At 40.5% G+C, this 20765-nt stretch overlaps 2 protein-coding genes across 3 annotated transcripts in view; both read left to right on the forward strand.

Annotated features, from left to right (window-relative positions):
* LOC311101147 (cGMP-dependent protein kinase 1-like) overlaps nt 1-863 on the forward strand; it is a 155469-nt gene extending 154606 nt beyond the window's left edge. For both annotated transcript variants that reach the window (XM_084142218.1, XM_084142219.1), the window contains exons 16-17: nt 121-187; nt 313-863. In XM_084142218.1, coding sequence (XP_083998344.1) covers nt 121-187; nt 313-411 — 166 coding nt within the window. In that variant the 3' untranslated portion in view covers nt 412-863. The remainder of the gene's footprint in view (nt 1-120; nt 188-312) is intronic.
* A 4132-nt stretch (nt 864-4995) lies between these two features.
* LOC311101158 (dickkopf-related protein 1-like) lies at nt 4996-6277 on the forward strand (the record flags this gene model as incomplete). Its single annotated transcript, XM_084142241.1, has 4 exons — nt 4996-5205; nt 5407-5548; nt 5768-5911; nt 6024-6277. 4 exons carry the CDS (start codon nt 4996-4998, stop codon nt 6275-6277), a joined length of 750 nt encoding a protein of 249 aa, XP_083998367.1.
* Nucleotides 6278-20765: the final 14488 nt, after the last annotated feature.

The raw sequence follows: 20765 nt of genomic DNA on the forward strand, positions 1-20765 counted from the left end.
AAGTAAATTAAGTACTTTACCCTGCCTGGCTAATGGCCATGATTATACTTTAGACTGAAAAAAACAACAGCAAAGATAACTCTGTTTTTTAATCTAAATTTTTTTATCTTTGAATCTCAGATGGTTTGAAGGCTTTAACTGGGAAGGGTTGAGGAAAGGAACCCTGACTCCTCCTATCATCCCTGAAGTAAGTAAAAAGATGCATAATTTTAAAGTGAAACCGACACATCTGAAGAGCATGCCAATGTTAGCATGACTTCCTTTATTAAACCGTTACATGCAATTAATCCAGCCCCTCCTCTTCTCTATCAGGTCTCGTCGTCAACTGACACAAGCAACTTTGACAGTTTCCCAGAGGACAACGATGACCCTCCTCCAGATGACATGTCTGGCTGGGATACAGATTTTTAACGCCACCCTCCATATGTAGTAGCCTCTCCAGCCACTCTCTAGCCCTGCCTCATAATTGACTTTCCTGGGGAAGCCCTTCAAGGGTTTGGCTGCAAAGAACAGAGAGACAGACAGTTGATGATGCTTTGAACGGACAGTGACAGTGAATGGGGCAGTCGTACTGCTCTGGGTCACCAAGATGCCTTCACCAATGTTGCTCCACTCTCCTCCGAGGTGGCATTGGGACTAATGTTTTAGCCGACAAAAGTCATCTTCAGTCTCTCACCATCACCGTCAACCATGCCCCCCATTGGATCCCCTCATGGAGAGGTTTTTTATTTATTTATGTCACACATTTGTATATTTAGGTTTATGTATTTGTTGTGGCTGTTAGCACTTACCAGTGTTTTCAGTGATTACTTGTGATACTGAGTGGAGTGGGACTGAGTGGGAGAGATTCCAGCTCTCTGTTGTAGCGTCTTCAGGACCACGATTCCAAAGGGGGGGGGGGGGGGGGGGGGGGGGACTCTCTTTTTAACATTTGTCATCAATAATCAAAATGTCATTTTTTACAAGTTCCTTTGTATCATATTATACATTTGGATGTTACACATGATTTTAGCACATAAATATGATATATTGTCTATTATGCATACTGTATTCCATTAGAAAACACACACATACACACACTCCACATTCAATTACACACATGTAATTAAACAATTTAGGGGGGGGGTTCTATTAACCTATATGGAATTGTTTTAAGATGGTCATACCAAGGATCATTTTGCAGTATATTTGAACGATATAAGAGAGATCAGGATTTTTTTGTTAATATTTTTTTTTTGTGCATATATTTAACCCCTTATTCTTGCCACTAAACAGTCTCCATATATACAGTACTTCCATTTTCTTTTTTTACTAGTACCGGGGACCTTCAGATGAGTCTTGTGAGGCCTGTGGGAGTCCTAGAGCAAAACAATTGACATGTTCGTGTGAGTCTCATCTTTCCATAGAGGGGTCATAATAGTTTGTAGGCCAAACCGTTCGGACCCTATAGATGATTTTGTGAGTAGACCGATTTTCGGGATGTCTCATGGTCTGACAAACACAGCTCTAGCTCTGTCACCTTTCAGCAGATGAAGAAGTGCGACATAGGCGGATGAGATGGATTGAGACGCATCCAATGCAAAAAAAACCCAGATATCTCTAGTTTAAACATGACAGATTTTTATGGGGATTTATTTATTATGCTAATTCAATTTCCCTGGGGGCACGGACATCGACCTTAGAGGATCCAACCATTGAATGGGGAAACAGCAAAGAACATTGTATACCACTAGAGGGCAAACTGGTACTGATATAAAAACAGGCTTACCAGAGAGGGGCACAGGAGGGGTTTTGTCTAGAAGGGAAACAGCTTTTGTCAAACTTGACTTTCCGTAGCAGGTTTAGCAGAACTTACTCAGCAGGTTAGGATCATTAACGTAGCAGGTTAGGAGAATTAGGTTAAGGTTAAGGAAAGGGTTAGGGTAAGGGTTAGCTAAAATGCTAAATAATCAACTTTTGATGTCCATTTGACAAAAGTTGTATCCCATCTAAACAACCCAACAACCCACAGGAGGTGATGTCAATTCACTCTGACAATTTAAAGGGAGGCAGCAAGTGGACTTTGATACATGGCTAAATACAATCAGTCTGTCATATAGAGATTATTCTACCATTCACATTATTCATTTCCCATCAAAATGGACCTTAGAACATTATAATTTATAAATGAAAGGCAAGATGGCTGCTATTCTACAGGCCTCAACTATATTATCATAATTTCAAACTTTTATATTGCGCTTGAAAACAAATGAATATTATTTATTGTAGGACCAGAAGTAAATATGTGTGTACATAAATATTTAGTGCTGATTTTTTTTAATAAATGTGTTTAAGTAGGTTATACTTTATTGTATGAACGTCATTATTTAATTTGAATATTTGGGATATGTTTTGTCAAATGAAATCTTGTGACATATTTCCTCAAGCTTGAATTATCTTTTCATGTTATCAGCATCACCCACTGAATGACTGAAGTCGCTCACCCCACTTCTGAACATCATTACATGGATTTTTGGCATTATTGAAAGTGCCTTAAATCGATGGCATCCAAAAGATATCTTCAATATTTGTTTTAATGCTGCATGACAAAGTCAAACAACTTAAACTGTCATCATTACTTGGCTTGCTGCTTTTTTAATGGTCCAGCTATTTATATGCCTTTTTCTTACAATAAAATGTAACTTTCAATCAATATGAAAGATGATGCTCCTTATTTAATTTGGTGAAGCTGTTCTCTGGTTACTTACTCCCTGATCTTTACTTGTCTTTTGTACTGGGTCTGTAACTACAAGGCAACTCATTTTATAGAATTACATGTTAAATACACTGTTATTACTTCCTTTGATAACCACTCTTTTCACCACGGGAGGGAGCTTTCAGAACACCTGACCCTCCAGGCGAAAGATAACCTTATCTAACTAAACTATAAAGTACATTTTCTGCCCGTTTATTATTTCAATCTAACATAATCTGATTGTGTGTTTATTTAACACTTTAGGGACATGGGCTAACTAGTGAGGGTCTATTGTAGTATGAATGGATTAGGTCGCAACCAGGCATTTCAAAACAGCCCTGGCATCCAACCAAATTCATTTGCTGAGTCGCCTACAATGTCTGTTAAAACCAGAGCAAACGGACTGTTTGTAAAAACGCCATGGCTGCCAGAGTCTGATTAAGACATGGGGGTTCAGGACTGTTTGATCTGTCCCCATCAAAGGGGCATTTACACAAGCTTCATTTTACACCACTGTAGGCTTTGGACGTACAATTGAAACAAAGCCTAAAGACCAAAGAATCGGGATGAATGCTGCCAATTCACGTTTATTGAAGTGTATTGAACGTTTGTCTTGTGGTGGCCTATTATAGCCTAACTAACCTCTGTCAACAACATCAAAGCCATCATTTGGGAGGCTTTCCCTAGGCTATTTGGCAAACATGCACTTTGAAACTGTTAAATCGTATTTTGTTCCTGCATACTTCACCCAATGAGCTGGTTCAGTTATTTAGGCTATGGTTCAGATTTGAAAAATATTTTAATCACTTTAAAATACAACTTTAATATATATTTTTTATTTACATTTACATTACATTTTACATTTTAGTCATGATACAAGTCCCTATAGTCTTTTAAAGATTTTGTTAATTTCCCCCTTTTTAAACTTATTTCAAATGAGATGTTTTGGGCTATTGCAAATATTTTTTTCATTTACTATTTTTTCTAATCCACTATTCCTAATTTAAGAGCAGACAGTTTTTAAAACCAGACATGCTTTCTTTCATAACCTGATATCAAGCAACAGTTTTTACAATTATCTGTATAAATGTATTGAAACTTAATGATCAAATAACTGGCATATACCTATTTGTTCGCAGGCCTATGCCACTACAATGTTGGAATTTACACAATAGGCTACATCAACACGGGAGGTGCTGTAGGGGTAATTAGGCTGAGAACAGCTTTATCTGAGGGGAAGGGAATAGGCCTACTTGTGTGTCTAATTGTTTTACAGGCTACAGAAGAAGTTCAGAGAGACCGATGTGAAAGAGAGACCGATGTGAATTCTTTATCGCGCGGTGCCAATCAACCATATTTATTTTTAAAGCACTTAGCCTGAATGGTAAGTTATTCAGTAAACGTTTCATTCTCCAGGCTTTGCATATTTCCCTTTGATCCCCGCCGCTTATTTTAATCAAGTGCATTTCAAAGTTCTACCATTACAGTTACGGATCAAATGCAGTTAATGGGGAGAAAATGTCTTGAATGATCACCCATTAGAAAAACCATGGGGCGCCTGGGGTCAGTAAGAGCAACTATTTGCAGAGGCATTTGATGACCCCTGATAGACCACAGTTATAAAAGGTATAAACATTTATAAACAGTAGCCTATAGGCTTACAACGAAAAACTACTCAATATACACACAATGTAGCCCCCATTAATATGTTAATCATATCGAAATACTGACTTAAGTGCAACCAGTGACACCTTTCTGGGATAAAATAGGCTACAAATGTCCAGTTATCAATACATGTGACCAGATGTTGATAATGCGCAACAAAATGTGAGTAAAATGAAAGACTGTAGTTGCATAACGGTAATATTTACAATGTGTCGCGTAAAATACGGGTAACGTGTCTATTAGAGGAAAAATCTGTCGGTGTGTCATCTCGTGAAGTCGTTGACAGTAATTGTAAAATGTAAATGTGATTGTACACAAACATTGCGAGACGTTTTGGATTATGATTCCCTGCCAATGGGTACTTGCTTTGGGATGCGTCATGAGTTTGAGCCCTTTGAAATGTCAGCCACCCCTTTGCTACACATAGCTGGGGGCGGGATGCAAACAACTCCGCATGTATAAATCTTGCATCAGGAATCCTAGGAGTACAGTGGTAATTTACTCCTCCTACTAGTACTCCTATCTGCCCTCGAGTTCTAGGCTACTATTGCATCTTGGAATTGGTACCATTTCTACATACAACACTCATTTCTACAATGGCAATGACGCTGCCATTCGTTTATTCCGCTGTCTTTTACATGTTGGTCGGATCCTTTGATTCTGCATGCGCTGGATCAGTGCTTCTCAACTCAAATGCCATCAAGAACATACCTTTAGTGGCTGGTCCGAGTCACCCGGTCAGCGCGAGCCCTGACGACTTTTCATTTGCCAGCGGGACCCAAAACATGGCAATTGATACCATACAGGTAAGCCCAGCATCCATTTGTCATAAAAGTATTGATCAAAGTAGGCTATCCATTGTGTTGAAATTGGAGGTTTAAAAATGGACCATAGTTTCCCTCAGTTAAATTGAACAGTTTACCATCAGCAATATGTCTATTATTTAAATTGGCTACTATTCTAAAAAGTTAAATGCATCCATTAATCATCTACCTCTCTTCTTTCAGTCTTTGAGTTGCTCCATGGATGAGGAGTGCGGTGACCATGGTTTCTGCTTTGCATCGCGAGGCGCCTGTCTCCCGTGCAAGAGGCGCAGGAAGCGCTGTATCCGGGACACTATGTGCTGCCGGGGCAACCAGTGCAGCAATGGTGAGTAGCCTACAAGTCCCAACTCTTTCATGTTAAATTACACCATCAAATCTGTTCAATAGAGCCTTAGAAGATGTGTCTAATGCCATTCCTCACTGCTTTGAACTTTTGAAGAGAAGTGTAGTCAGTTGAATTTGAGCAATTCAACACACTTGTTGAAGGACTGAGTGTAATTTCAAGCACATCATCTCATGTTTGGTCTTCTTGTTACCTCCATAGGTGTGTGTTTGCCCAGCGATCCTGACATGGTTCAGCACATTGGAATGGAGGACACAGTGCCACTCAGCAATACACATGAGGAAAACTCTACAGTGGAACTGAACTCCAAGGTGCCCACACAAGATCTTTCACAAACCCTAAAAGGTATGTAAACAAATCAGTTATGAAGTTTACTATTGTAAATGGACTCAGAGTGATATATGTCTTGTTATACACAAAGCCAACAATATGCTAATGTAGTTAACTTATTTTTCAGGTCTGGAAGGAGAAAACTGCCTGAGGTCTTCAGATTGCACAGAGGGACTTTGCTGTGCGCGCCATTTTTGGTCCAAGATCTGCAAACCAGTGTTGAAAGACGGTCAGGTCTGCACCAAGCACAAAAGGAAAGGCCCCCACGGTTTGGAGATATTCCAGCGGTGTGACTGTGGAGACGGTTTGTCCTGCAGAACACAGAGAGGGGAGCACAACAGCAAGGCATCGCGAAGTCTGCACACTTGCCAAAGACATTGAATCAATGAACTGTCAGCAGCAATCCATGGATTTCCGTAGCCTTTCAGAAAGTCTAAACTAAAGGACTGATGTGATTTCTGACAAGTGAAGTGGAAAGGAAGGAGTTTTCTATTGGGAGACTCTGTTTTGTTGTAGTCTTCTGATTTTGTCACTCAAAAATAGCAGAGTAGTTGTGATTGTTTCTCTATGGAACTTGAGATACATGATTATTACAGTAAATTACTGTATTGTACATAACTTATAGATAATGGCACTTAATTATTTTTGTTCACAACAACTATTCGAAGAGAAGGTGCTCTATGCTGTTATCACATTATTGTAAATATATTAACACTGATTTATACAAGTTTATATAGATTCTGATATAAATGTCTATTTTTATTTGAAATAAAGAGTGTTCCGATATTTAAGTGTCTTATGAAATAATTGGCACATTATTGCATGTCATTATTTACTGGTTTAGTGACCTACCAAGGGAAAGCGGAATTTAATTGATGCAGTCAAAGGCTTGATATTGGCTGTTCCATTAGTCTGACCAATTCCAAACATTACCTACTACAAGGTATATGACACAAGGTATACACCACATTTATAACTATTGATGCATATTGCTACAGTTCTAAAACACCACTTATTGTGGAAATAACGTATTAGGATATAAGGAATCACTGTGATACTTCCCTTTATTGCACCAATCCTAACATCAAACATCTACCACTGTAGTGAGCTGTTTAATTTGATGTACAGTGTAGAACCAGTCCCTTTGCAACTCCTGCCTTCCATATGGCTGTTTTATAGAGTGACTTCTAGGGAAGGTTGAGGTCAGGTGAGAGGCTCACCACACTCCCTCTGGCCTGTTCATCCTGAGCAGAAGAACCATATGTCCTAACTAACATATAGAGGCTTGATGCTAACTCCCAGTTTACTCAAATAGCCAAATGAACTCTGATGTTGAACTCTGAACTTGCAGGGAGGTATGAATGATGTGTGGTGACAGTGTCGTCGTGCTTGTCCCAGACCACAAGCATACCGTGGGTACAAGCTTTGCCTGATTCTAGAACAAATGAATTAAATGTAAAAGAGGCAATGCATTAAAATGGACATACTTCAGTATTCCCACTACACAGTGCACAAAACATCCATCCCTTTCAAGTACTTTTTCTTTCAGTATGCAACGTTCGACTTTCTTTGCGTTCCCCCACCTTATAGGTAACGAGAAACTGCAGAGTTTAAGTCTTTGCTTCAAGCTGTCAGGCGTGACAATGCAGAGGGGTAGGCATTTCAAAGCACAGGGTATTCAGTTTGCAATTGTCCTCTTCCCATATATGTGCATCAGCTAGCACTAGAGAGGCTCCCCCTAGCATTTGTCGAGACCATTAGGGGAAGACCCAAAACATCTGTGGATGGAGTCTCATATAGCACAATGGTGAGGAGAGAACTCTAAATGACCCACTAGACATACAGTATAAGAGTTAATTCTTTGAGGGAAAGAGTTGGCATCTTTAGAATTCCAAAGCAAGGGCCTTGCTATTTGATATAAATGTCTAAAGGAGAAGAGAACTCCTTTTAGTACATGTTGCTGGTATTCACTCATAACTAATCCGCAAACATTCAGTGTGAAAGATCGGAATCACCTCTACTGAACAGTGTGAATGTTTGCAGACTACCTCAAAGACTCCCTCATCTTTGAAGTTGTGATGAGTCAACACTTCATATACAGGGTATTTTAAAGAGTAGTTAAGTAACTGGAGGTTTGCAAACAAACAGAGTTAGAAAAACACCAAAACATTTATGTGAAATGGGCATTGTGTTTGGTAAAGTATGTGCTATTATACACACATATTCAAACCTGTGTGTTCCCTTGACCTGGATGTTGAGGTCAAGACTTGTGGTTCTATATACTGTGTGTGTTTTCCATTAAATTGGGTATGATTTATTTATATGGGATTTTGAGTTGATCTGCTAAAATGTAGATGTAGGCTTTCTAAAAAACAAACAAAACAAAATCAGAAGCAGAGATCTTCATAATGCTAATGATGAGTCATTCATGACACAAACCTGTTGATAGTGATATTGGATCGGTGACCCCACACACACACAAGCAACTGTAATACAAATAATTAAACATCTATGAAACTTAAAGATAACCACCAGCATAGTCCACCTGCTCACCTATAACCTTTCTTCTTGATGAAACCTTTGGTGTCTTCATCTAATATTGTATCATTAAACTGGAACTCACATCTCTTTAAGTGAGTTGAAGAGTTCAAGTGCACAGAGCCCCACCGTCTCTAATTACTCAATTTGGTTGCACCCAAAACAGGTGTAACATATGTAGATATTAGTGGTAGGGGTTACTCCATTACCTTGCCTATTACTGAATGAGGATGTTGGTGGGCTGTTATTTTCCAAGAACTTACTCAGCTGTAAGCAATATAACTGTATGTAATATAAACTACTGTATGAATAAGGACATCACCATGGATCTCTTTAATTTAAACTATTAAGATAATAACTGGTGGAGACGAGGAAGGGAGATTGTTGCCCACAACCTGTGGATACACTGCTATCTTTGGCCCTCTGATGTTGTCATCAAAGGACTAAAGATGTTGATTTGATGGGAAAACAGGATACACAGATGATAAGTAATTAAACCTGCCCTTCCGCCTCCCCACTGCCCATTAGTGGCGTGGCAAATATGTTCTCCTTCCTGTGAACAGGAATAATTCAGGGAATATAACCTTATCGGATATAATGTGTGGCACAACAACTTCCTCTTGATATGGCTGAATGGGATATACCAATGAATGTGCCCTGACATGTCTCAAAAAGATGCAAATGAACAGTGGTGACTCATTAGGGATAACCTGTGAAGATTTTGCACTTCCAGGAGTTGGCACTTCTACGAGTCTTTGGTTATGTTAATATTTCAGTTGTTAGACTTCAAAAAGACAAGCAATATGTAAGATGATAAAAAGCATGGTTTTGACACTTTTACAATAAGTGCATAACAATTTTATATAACTCCTCATAAAAACATCCTGGTAATTTTGTTTTTGGATCAGTGACACAGCAAAAGTAGTCTACAGCACTAACATAGATGACCCAGTACTAGCAGCTGTACTTTTTACTAGCAGCCTGACTGCCATGTTTGAAAATTACAGACGTGAAGATCCAACAGTAATAATGTCAGGCGTCACACCTAGGAGCTAACAGAGGCTTCTGAAGAGCAGACGGCTGTCTGGGGGGTCAGCACACAAACAGACAGGAACAGTCAAACAACTTTACTGTTGTGGGTTTACCCAAAGACTTGCTGGTCAGAGACAGAAATGATTTAAATCTTCAAGTAAAAGCTAGCTGATGGCATTACCGTAGGCCTTTACACGAATATCTGTATACACGGGTTGAAAATGGCAGATTTGGGCACTGATAAGCGCATAAATTGGAACACAGTGGCTGTACAGTAACATTCTATAAATTATGTCAGCGCTCAGGCTCTGCGCTTCACAGTGTTGTATGGGTTTTGACTGACAGCCATTCTGAACTTGAGCACCTCACGCGACAAGAAGTTGCCCCCATTCCTCCTGCTAATTGGTCAACGTTTGCAAATGTTTTGGTGTCGGAGTGAAGGAAATACAATAAATTAAGAGGACTCGATGTATTTTGAAATATGAGACGTTCAGGATTATAATAAATACCGCTTTGATGTCATACAAGCAATCCAAATGTGCACTTTACATTTCCATATCATAAAACTCATGTAATATACATTAACGTTAATGATCACTATGTTTGATGTACAGTTACAAGATGACATGTCGTCATACCCTGGGTTGTTCTGAACAGAATGAACCTATGTTTGTCTTATTGTGAAGAAATTTGCAGTGGAACACACACCTGAATGCACGCATGACTCCTTTCTATGCGCACCAAAATTACGATCCGTTTCTCTGAATTGTCCTGTGAAAGCCTAGTACTGTAAGATCGTATAACTTAGCTAGTCACGTTGGCAATAGAACAAGCTTTCAAATTATGCCCACCTGAGCCAGATTCTGATTTATAATGGTCCATTTTTGGATTGCGTAAACAACAACAGTTATTGTGTCATGGCAGGGATGCAGGGTTGTGTTGCAAACAAAACAACTAGAAGTGTGCTTGCTCTAGTTCCTCAACAGCACAGCTAGGAGAGCTCAAAAAAGTACTTTATAGTTTATAGACTCTTCTTTGAGTCATAAAAGTGCATTGAAAATGCTTAGGAACTGTGCACACTTTGGAGAGGTGCGTGGCCACTTGGAGACACCAGTTAGTCCTCTCACTGAAACCCTTGTCTTTTTTTTTGTCGTATGTTGCACCTACCCCACATTTTCCAGGAATACTGTTATCATGTTACTGAATGTATTCAGAGTATTTTCAGATTTCGTTATCAACAAAAATAAAATCAACAGTGTAATGTTTGTATTTAGTCTTGTTTCAGGTGAACTGCTGTGTCCTCAACTTTGGCCTAATAATTTCCCCATTATCTCCAAACAGTTCCCTTTCAATTGCTACCATGCTTATGCATAGGCCTTTCATATTTCTTCTGTAAGAAACATTTACATGTAGCCCTATCTATATAGGCCAATTCCCATGAGTGGAAAGGCTTAAGGATCAACATCTATTGTACTTTATATGCAGGCTAATAGTGATTATGTCCATTTTCAATTCATTGCTTACAAGACAGTTTACCACATTGCCTGGGAACTGCAGACATATTATAGACAGACTATATAAACTTTGAATTTACCCCCTTATTATCTAACCAAATATCTTGATCTCTGCCAAAAGCATAATGTTTTGAATCATTATTGGACTCAACCAGAAGATTTTTGCCTCTCTGCCAGACAGAAATTGAAAGCCTACCACAGATATGGGATGGATTTCTCATCTGGCAACAAGAACTTGGTCACATCCATAATGAGAAGGATACGCAGCATGCTGTGTGCTTAAACTCCCTAATATTGTTGTCCAACAGACTTTCCTGCAGGATGCTAATGTCTCCAGGCTACATCTGTACCAGGCAGGTGTAGCCTCTGTGCTGAGGAAATGACTGTCATAAGATGACTAGACAGCCCTGGTATTCCAACATAATAAAATAATAAGGTGGACATGAAAAGGTAATATCCCTGACTACTCTATAGTAACATACGGGAGAGAGAGCGAGAGAGAGACAGAGAGAGAGAGAGAGAGAGAGAGAGAGAGAGAGAGGAAAGTGATGATGAACTGAGTGACTGGCCCATGTCGTAAATCCAGCCTCTGATTTACAGTAAAAAGGGCTGGGGAAAGGCAAACCAAGGTGAGCCTGCCGCACAGGACAGTAACCAGCTGTGTGTGTGTGTGTGTCTGTGTGTGTGTCTCTGTGTGTCTCTCTCTGTGTGTGTGGTGTGTGTGTGTGTGTGAAGACACCACAGCCAACCTAACCTCAACAATAGCCTCGTAAGCCAGAGAAGGTAAACAGATGCTTTGCTTCAGACTCTTTACACTAAAACGTGACACCGTGTTTTGCTGGCTTGAAAGGGCTGATGATTCAAACAAACGCAGGACCGTGATACTGTATGTTCCAAAATATTATCCTAGCATCAACCACAGGTTTACTTCTGCCACTCAGTCACAGAGATAGTCCTTTGATATGGTGAATCTCAGCTTGACTCAGACGCATGTTGATTTAACATGACAGCAGGAGTTCAAGTGATGCTTGTGTTGCTGAAGTGGATTACTATGATAGCTGTAATTAAAGAATGGACAGTATTTAGCTATAATTATTTAATGTCTGGTGGAAAGTCATATGTGCAGACGAATCTTCTCAATTTCCTGTGAACATGTGAACTAATCCACTAACAGTAGACTGCTATCCCAGCAAACACACAACCACCACAACGTTGCCTCAAAGTGTGTCCAGATTAAGCCCACTGAAGGCCTCTCAGGTAAGTGTCATGCCAAATTACAGATTCAACAAATTGCAGTGCCTCAGTCCTACGCGGTTTAAAAAAATAAAAAATCAGTGTAGCCTCAAGCCAATTACTATAAATGTGATTTCAACGTTACCTACAATGGGAAATATAAATGTACCTAGAGTCTAAACAAACCACATTTTGATATATAGCAAAAAAAAATGGACGGAGTTAAAATGTTGATAATGAGCCCACGGTCCTCTTTGACCGACAACCTTGTATTTTCAACAACATCAACACCAACACATTTGCATATTCCTCATGTACAGAAAAAACATGAATATGTCCGCAGACTTTTTTACAACCCCAAAAAATTATTTATGATGTAGCAAACTGCCAAAGTTGGTGTCGCCAAAGATTTTTAACACATTCTGTAAACAATTTTTATACAAAACAGGTCATTATGAAGCCTAGTGTACCTCCAACTCTTCTATCCCTAGCTCTGCATGCTTTCAGGTTGCAAAGAACCACACAACCTGGCATAGTCGTACACTAAATTCCAGATCCGTCAAATAATATAGGCCTACTTACCAATCACATAGCCTATCATTAGATTTCATTATTTTATGTTACAGGCCTATTTGAAAGACTATGAATGAGTGTCTGATTCAGGCGGGCCATGCTTCAAACTGGGCCTTCTGGACCCGCCTTTCTAGATAGATTCATTCAGTTCAGAGCATAAACTAAAAAACAACACAATGTTATGGCTAGCTTTTGTGCCAGACAAAATTATATAAGATAAATAAGTGGCCTTGAGCTCAAAACTTTGAGTACCTGAGTAAAATGTCTGCTGTGTTTTATAACTTAATTAGCCCATATTTTCTTTGGGAAGAAATATTACTCAAATTTCTCATCTTTGAGAGTATATAATTCTTGCATCTCTGTCAAGACCATTTTGTTTTGCATTCAACATTATTCACATGAATACAACATTTATCACTTAAATCACTCTGCTGACTCACACTAACAAAACAATGTATTTGCTACTGAAAAAGTTCATTTATCTTAATCAAGGCCATGTTAAGAGCCCTTTCGAAGTAATCACACTGCACATTTTTGAAGTATGTTAACCTTGTGCCTCTTAAAAAGTGGAAAGAAACACAAATTCTGCCAGTTCGTTTCATAACACTCTCCCATTATAGTGAAGGTGTGGTGGGTCATAAATTCTCACTTCAAGCCATGAATTCATTTCAATCCAATTGAATAGTTTGGTAGCATGTCTTTGAGTGAAGTTGGCTAATTCTGTCAACTGTCAAGAGGAGTTGAAGTCAGATAACATTGCATACTGTAGGCCCTATGTCTCAAAATACGTCTGGAGGTTAAGCAAACACTTTGGTACAAAAGCCCTATCTCAGTCTCCTGTCCCCAACATGAAAGGGATGATGTCATTCCTCCCAATCACGCAACCCGGGAAGAGCAGCCCCTGCTTCGGCAGCAGCTAATTGGGAATCCTAATAAATACTAAATACTAAAATCTCCTGATGTTCAATATTAAGGCCAATTATGTCACATCTATTTCTCCTCATGGCTTTTTGAAGGGAAGCAGCCAAAGCCTGTTTACTGTGTGTTTTCAATTGTCTCAATTGTGCCTTGTACAGTTTAAAGGGCTTAATAGGACTGGGGCCGCTTACCTTTGATACCACCTCTTCCACCGTGAAACACATAATGCTCCCATTTGTTTCTACACAAAAGACTGACTTACACCAGACAAAGAGGGGGTTACACACAAGCTCATTTGCTTAAGCGATTAAATCCACAAGAAAGAGGAGAAATCTTTGATCTCGGGAGGTGTAAATGTGTTGGATTTTCTCCTCTCAGTGGCTGTTGTCCGGCAGTGTGAGCCATTGGGTAAAACAATGATGGATCTAATGCAGGCTATTACTTACACATGACTATCTCTGTGTTGGCTCATTTGCACAAGGTGTGTAAAGGCATATAATATGTGTCAATGGGATAGAATTAAAGCAGATGCTCTGAGATTATCTTCGTCTGCCAACAGGAACAGTAGGCAGCTTTTAAGTTCGATGACACACTTCAAAAAGTAGGGCCTTCACAGGTCCGCCACTATCTGAAGACAAACAACATTTAGCACTTTGGTGTCTATTAACAATGATGAACCAGCTGCCAGATGGGGAAGGGAATAAAGGACTATAAGAGCTGATAGAAAACCTCAATACCCCCCATCAAAATTTAACCACGTTTCTATTCAATCTGTAAAAGCTGAAGCGTTACAGATTCTGCGATAGAAATGTAAAGGTAATTTCCGATTGAGCCGACATATGCAGCGTTTACCCTGAGTGCAGTCTCTGCTAAAGCAGGAACATTGCTTTAAATTTCAACCACGCTGTAAAGCTGAACTTCCACGATGCAGATTGAATAGAGCCCATACAGTGTTTGTTTACATTTACTTTGTTTACAAACATTGGAGTAGAAAAGGCAGCTTGTTGCAAGCTTATATTTTGGGTTCTGATGGGGTACAATAGTTAAACTAAGCTCATGAGGCATTTATAAGTTATATTCGTCAAGAAATCAATGGGTAAATATAATTAATTTATACGTCAAAAAATGGATGCAGCAACTGCTGATTTCCCCTTGAACAAATACAAATGTTTTCTCTACAATCCTTTTCTCTCAAAATATGAATGAACTGAAAACATTTTCTTCTCACCTGCGCTTGAAACAAATACCATCAATAAAGCAGAGAGGAAGAGGGAGGGGTTGGTGTACATTACCAGACTTCAAAGAGCTTCTCTGCTCCAACAGCTAAGGTAGTGTGGTTATGTTCAAGGTGCCTATTCATGTGAAAAGACTTGGGGCAATATCATTCACCGTTACCAGAGGATACTCACCCGCTTCCTCTAAAAGAGAAAGAGGTCAAAACAAATATCTGAGAACTTGAAACTGCCAAAAAGGATATGTTTTGGGTAAAAGAAGTGACCCTTTCACCCAAAGGCAATATCAATTAACCCGCGGTTTTACAGTCTGGTGAGCTGTGAGAAAATACTGACTCTCACACAGCAGCTCTAATGATAAGATAACCCAGAAAGCACAGGGTCTGCTTTAAAAACAGTCACAACCTCAAGGTTGGTCATTTTAATTACATCAGAAATCCAAATAGTCCAAAGTTCTTTAATGAATGCCTTTAATTATCTGACAAACTAGAATAAGAATCTTCCAGATGCGAATGAGAACAATTCTCTCTCTCTCTCTCTCTCTCTCTCTCTCTCTCTCTCTCTCTCTCTCTCTCTCTCTCTCTCTCTCTCTCTCTCTCTCTCTCTCTCTCTCTCTCTCTCTCTCTCTCTCTCTCTCTCTCTCTCTCTCTCTCTCTCTCTCTCTCTCTCTCTCTCTCTCTCTCTCTCTCTCTCTCTCTCTCTCTCTCTCTCTCTCTCTCTCTCTCTCTCTCCAAATGACATGGAGATGTCTGTATTGAAGAATTTAAATTGTACAAAGATGACATCTTAATAGTAATAAAAAGTGACATACCTAACCAGACGCACAACTGCTGATTAAGAATGTGTGAGGTCTTTTCTTCCTGCATAAAACAACCTGACAAACTGTGCCTTTGGTCACCTCATACAAGACTCATTACATGCTGATATATGCAAAAAATGCCTACATGCGGTGACAGTAAATGACAGTATTCTTTTCCGCAATTACAAACATGCCACTCTCGTTACCTCTCCTGCCAATACCTTGGTTTCAGCTCCGTTTGTGGTGGCTTAGCCTTACGAGTGTGGTTTGCCATAGCTCAAAACAATCACCAAAAGCATGTGAGCAATTTTGATGAAAACCACGCATAGCATACAACCATACATGTCATTTCTGCAAATCTTTTCACAGCGAGGCTGAATCCAAAGAATGTGATGAGTAAAATAATGTGTTGAAGAATATGTGTGTTGTTCTTTTCCCCCAGCCTCTATGGAATGATGAGAGGGGCAGCGCTAGACCATGTCCATGACAACCCTCAGAGAGTAGAGACCCTACTGATTAACGTGACAGCAATGGCTAGCCGCGCCGTGCATTGTTGACACGTTGAGTGGAGCCTGTGTGCAGGTGAAGGAAGCCCTCTTCATAACACAGAGCATTACCTATCAGGTAAGAACAACAGTCTTTAGAGTCTGAGACGACTCCTAATCCCATCCCTGGCCCACAGGTGCTTCCCATCCAAACAAACATGTTTACTAAGAGGCTTCTTACTGAGGGATGAAGACAAGAAACACCAGGCATGTCAAATAAAATAACATTTTATCTGCCACACGCGCCGAATACAACAGGTGTAGGTAGACCTTACAGTGAAATGCTTACTTACAAGCCCTTAACCAACAATGCAGTTTTAAGAAAAAAAGCAAATAATTAAAGAGCAGCAGTAAAATAAAATAACAGTAGGGAGGCTTCATAAAGGGGGTACCGGTACAGAGTCAATGTGCCGGTAATTGAGGTAATATGTACATGTGGGTAGAGTTAAAGTGACTATGCATAGATAATAAACAGAGTAGCAGCAGCGTAAAAGAGGGGGTGGGGGGGCAATGCAAATAGTCTGGGTAGCTATGATTAGCTGTTCAGGAGTCTTATGGCTTGTGGGTAGAAGCTATTTAGAAGCCTTTTAGACCTAGACTTGGCACTCCAGTACCGCTTGCCGTGCAGTAGCAGAGAGAACAGTCTATGACTAGGGTGACTGGAGTCTGACAATTTTTAGGGCACCGCCTGGTATAGAGGTCCTGGATGGCAGGAAGCTTGGCCCCAGTGATGTACTGGTCCGTACGCATTACCCTCTTTAGTGCCTTGCGGTCGGAGGCAGAGCAGTTGCCATTCCAGGTGGTGATGCAACCAGTCAGGATGCTCTCGATGGTGCAGCTGTAGAACTTTTTGAGGATCTGAGGACCCATGCCAAATCTTTTCAGTCTCCTGAGGGGTAATAGGTTTTGTCGTGCCCTCTTCACAACTGTCTTGGTGTGTTTGGACCATGATAGTTTGTTGGTGATGTGGACACCAAGGAACTTGAAGCTCTCAACCTGTTCCACTACAGCCCGTCAATGAAAATCCACTTATTTCCCCCCCCCCCTGTAGTCCACAATCATCTCCTTTGTCTTGATCACGTTGAGGGGGAGGTTGTTATCCTGGCACCACACGGCCAGGTCTCCCTATAGGCTGTCTCATCGTTGTCGGTGATCAGGCCTACCACTGTTGTGTCGTCAGCAAACTTAATGATAGTGTTAGAGTCGTGCCTGGCAATGCAGTCATGGGTGAACAGGGACAGGGAGTACAGGAGGGGACTGAGCACGCACCCCTGAGGGATCCCCGTGTTGAGGATCAGCGTGGCAGATGTGTTGTTACCTACCCTTACCACCTGGGGGCGGCCCATCAGAAAGTCCAGGATCAAGTTGCAGAGGGAAGTGTTTAGTCCCAGGGTCCTTAGCTTAGTGATGAGCTTTGAGGGCACTATGGTGTTGAACGCTGAGCTGTAGTCAATGAATAGCATTCTCACGTAGGTGTTCCTCTTGTCCAGGTGGGAAAGGGCAGTGTGGAGTGCTATAGAGATTGCGTCATCTGTGGATCTGTTGGGGCGGTATACGAATTGGAGTGGGTCTAGGGTTTCTGGGATAATGGTGTTGATGTGAGCCATGACCAGCCTTTCAAAGCACTTCATGGCTACAGACTTGAGTTCTAAAGGTCGGCAGTCATTTAGGCAGGTTATCTTAGTGTTCTTGGGCACAGGGACTATGGTGGTCTGCTTGAAACATGTTGGTATACAGACTCAGTCAGGGACATGTTGAAAATGTCAGTGAAGACACTTGCCAGTTGGTCAGCACATATTCGGAGTACACGTCCTGGTAATCCGTCTGGCCCTGCGGCCTTGTGAATGTTGACCTGTTTAAAAGTCTTACTCACATTGGCTACAGAGAGCGTGATCACATAGTCATCGGAACAGCTGATGATCTCATGCATGCTTCAGTGTTGCTTGCCTCGAAGCGAGCATAGAAGTGATTTAGCTCGTCTGGTAGGCTTGTGTCACTGGGAAGCTCGCAGCTGTGCTTCCCTTTGTAGTTTTCAAGCCCTGCCACATCCGACGAGTATCAGAGCCGGTGTAGTACGATTTAATCTTAGTCCTGTATTGACTCTTTGCCTGTTTAATGGTTAGTCTGAGGGCATAGCGGGATTTCATATAAGCGTCCGGGTTAAAGTCCCGCTCCTTGAAAGCGGCATCTCTACCCTTTAGCTCAGTGCGGATGTTGCCTGTAATCCATGGCTTCTGGTTGGGGTATGTACGTATGGTCACTGTGGGGACGACGTCATCAACGCACTTATTGATGAAGCCATTGTCCATTGTGAACAGTGCAGAGCCAAGTTAGTAATTGGGCATTTTGTTTTACACAAACATTTGAGAAGTTACAGTCCAGACAGAGAATTCCAAATTGGGACCAGCAAATCTATTTACAGAGATTATTCAGTGAGGAAGACCACAAACATCAACAGCATTTTGCTTTGCTATTTCATCCAGAGATACGAGTAAGACATCACTCGCCAAATGATATACTGACTACTATTAGCATTCCACGATCCAGATGGTCAAAAGATGTACCACTTCAGTAAGTATTCTCTACCATCCAGCACAGCACAGTGGCAAAACCAGTCCCTTGAGTGGAGGGCCTTCATACACCTTCTTACACTGAGCCATACCTGTTTCCATGGCTGACTGACAATGAGTACATTAAATGCACACAATAGTACGAAGTCTCAAGGTTTTGCTCGCCTGAGGTAGAGTATCTTATGATAAGCTGTAGACCACACTATTTACCGAGAGAGTTTTCATCTATATTTTTCATAGCTGTCTATTTACCACCACAAACCAATGCTGGCCATAACTAAACAGGAAAACGCTCATCCAGAGGCATCGCTCCTAGTGGCCGGGGACATTAATGCAGGGAAACTCAAATCCGTTCTACCTAATTTCTACCAGCATGTTTAATGTGCAACCAGAGGAGAAAAAAACTCTAGACCACCTTTACTCCACACACATCACGTGTTTCTTGGCCCAAGCAAGTCTCTTCTTCTTATTGGTGTCCTTTAGTAGTGGTTTCTTTGCAGCAATTCGACCATGAAATCCTGATTCACACAGTCTCCTCTGAACAGTTGATGTTGAGATGTGTTACTTGAACTCTGTGAAGCATTTATTTGGGCTGCAATCTGAGGTGCAGTTAACTCTAATGAACTTATCCTATGCAGCAGATGTAACTCTGGGTCTTCCTTTCCTGTGGCAGTACTCATGAGAGCCAGTTTCATCATAGCGCTTGATGGGAGGCTATATACAGGGGGGTACCGGTGCAGAGTCAAAAAAATAAATATGTATGCACTCACTAACTGTAAGTCGCTCTGGATAAGAGCGTCTGCTAAAATGACTAAATATTTCTTTTTTTTATGGTTTTTGCGACTGCACTTGAAGAAACTTTCAAAGTTCTTGAAATCTTCAATATTGACTGACCTTCATGTCTTAAAGTAATGATGGACTGCCGTTTCTCTTTGCTTATTTGAGCTGTTCTTGCCATAATATGGACTTGGTCTTTTACAAATTGGGCAATCTTCTGTAAATTCCACAAATTAACTTTTAAGAAGGCACTCCTGTAAATTTAAATGCATTCCAGGTGACTACTTCATGAAGCTGGTTGAGAGAATGCCAAGAGTGTGCAAAGCTGTCATCAAGGCAAAGGGTGGACACTTTGAAGAATCTCAAATCTCAAATATAATTATTTCCTGTGGCGGTCCTCATGAGAGCCAGTTTCATCATAGGGCTTGATGGTTTTTGCGACTGCACTTTAAGAAACTTGTGTTATTTCATAGTTTTGATGTCTTCACTATTATTCTACAATATGGAAAATAGTTTAAAAAAAAGAAAAACCCTGAAATGAGTAGGTGTGTCCAAACCTTTGACTGGTAGTGTGTGTGTGATTATTTATATACTGTATATATATATAAAAACACATACACACACACAGTGCATTCGGAAAGTATTCAGATCCCTTGACTTTTTCCACATTTTGTTACTTTACAGCCTTATTCTAAAATTGGTTAAATTGTTTTTTTCTTCTCATCAATCTACACACAATACCCCATAATGAGAAAGCAAAAAGAGGTTTTTAGAGTTTTTTGCTAATTTATTAAAAATATGAAATGGAAATATCTCATATAAGTGGTGGTCCTCTGTAGCTCAGCTGGTAGAGCACGGTGCTTGTAACGCCAAGGTAGTGGGATTGATCCCCGGGACCACCATCTGCTAAATGGCATATTATTATATAAATAAGTATTCAGACCCTTTGCTCAGTACTTTGTTGAAGCACCTTTGGCAGCAATTACAGCCTCAAGTTTTCTTGGGTATGACGCTACAAGCTTAGCAAACCTGTATTTGGGTAGTTTCTTCTTTTCCTTTCTGCAGATCCTCTCAAGCTCAGTCAGGTTGGATGGGGAGCATTGCTGCACAGCTATTTTCAGGTCTGGGCTCTGGCTGG

Source organism: Coregonus lavaretus (assembly GCF_964263955.1).
Source record: "Coregonus lavaretus genome assembly, chromosome: 25".
Classification (NCBI taxonomy): domain Eukaryota; kingdom Metazoa; phylum Chordata; class Actinopteri; order Salmoniformes; family Salmonidae; genus Coregonus; species Coregonus lavaretus.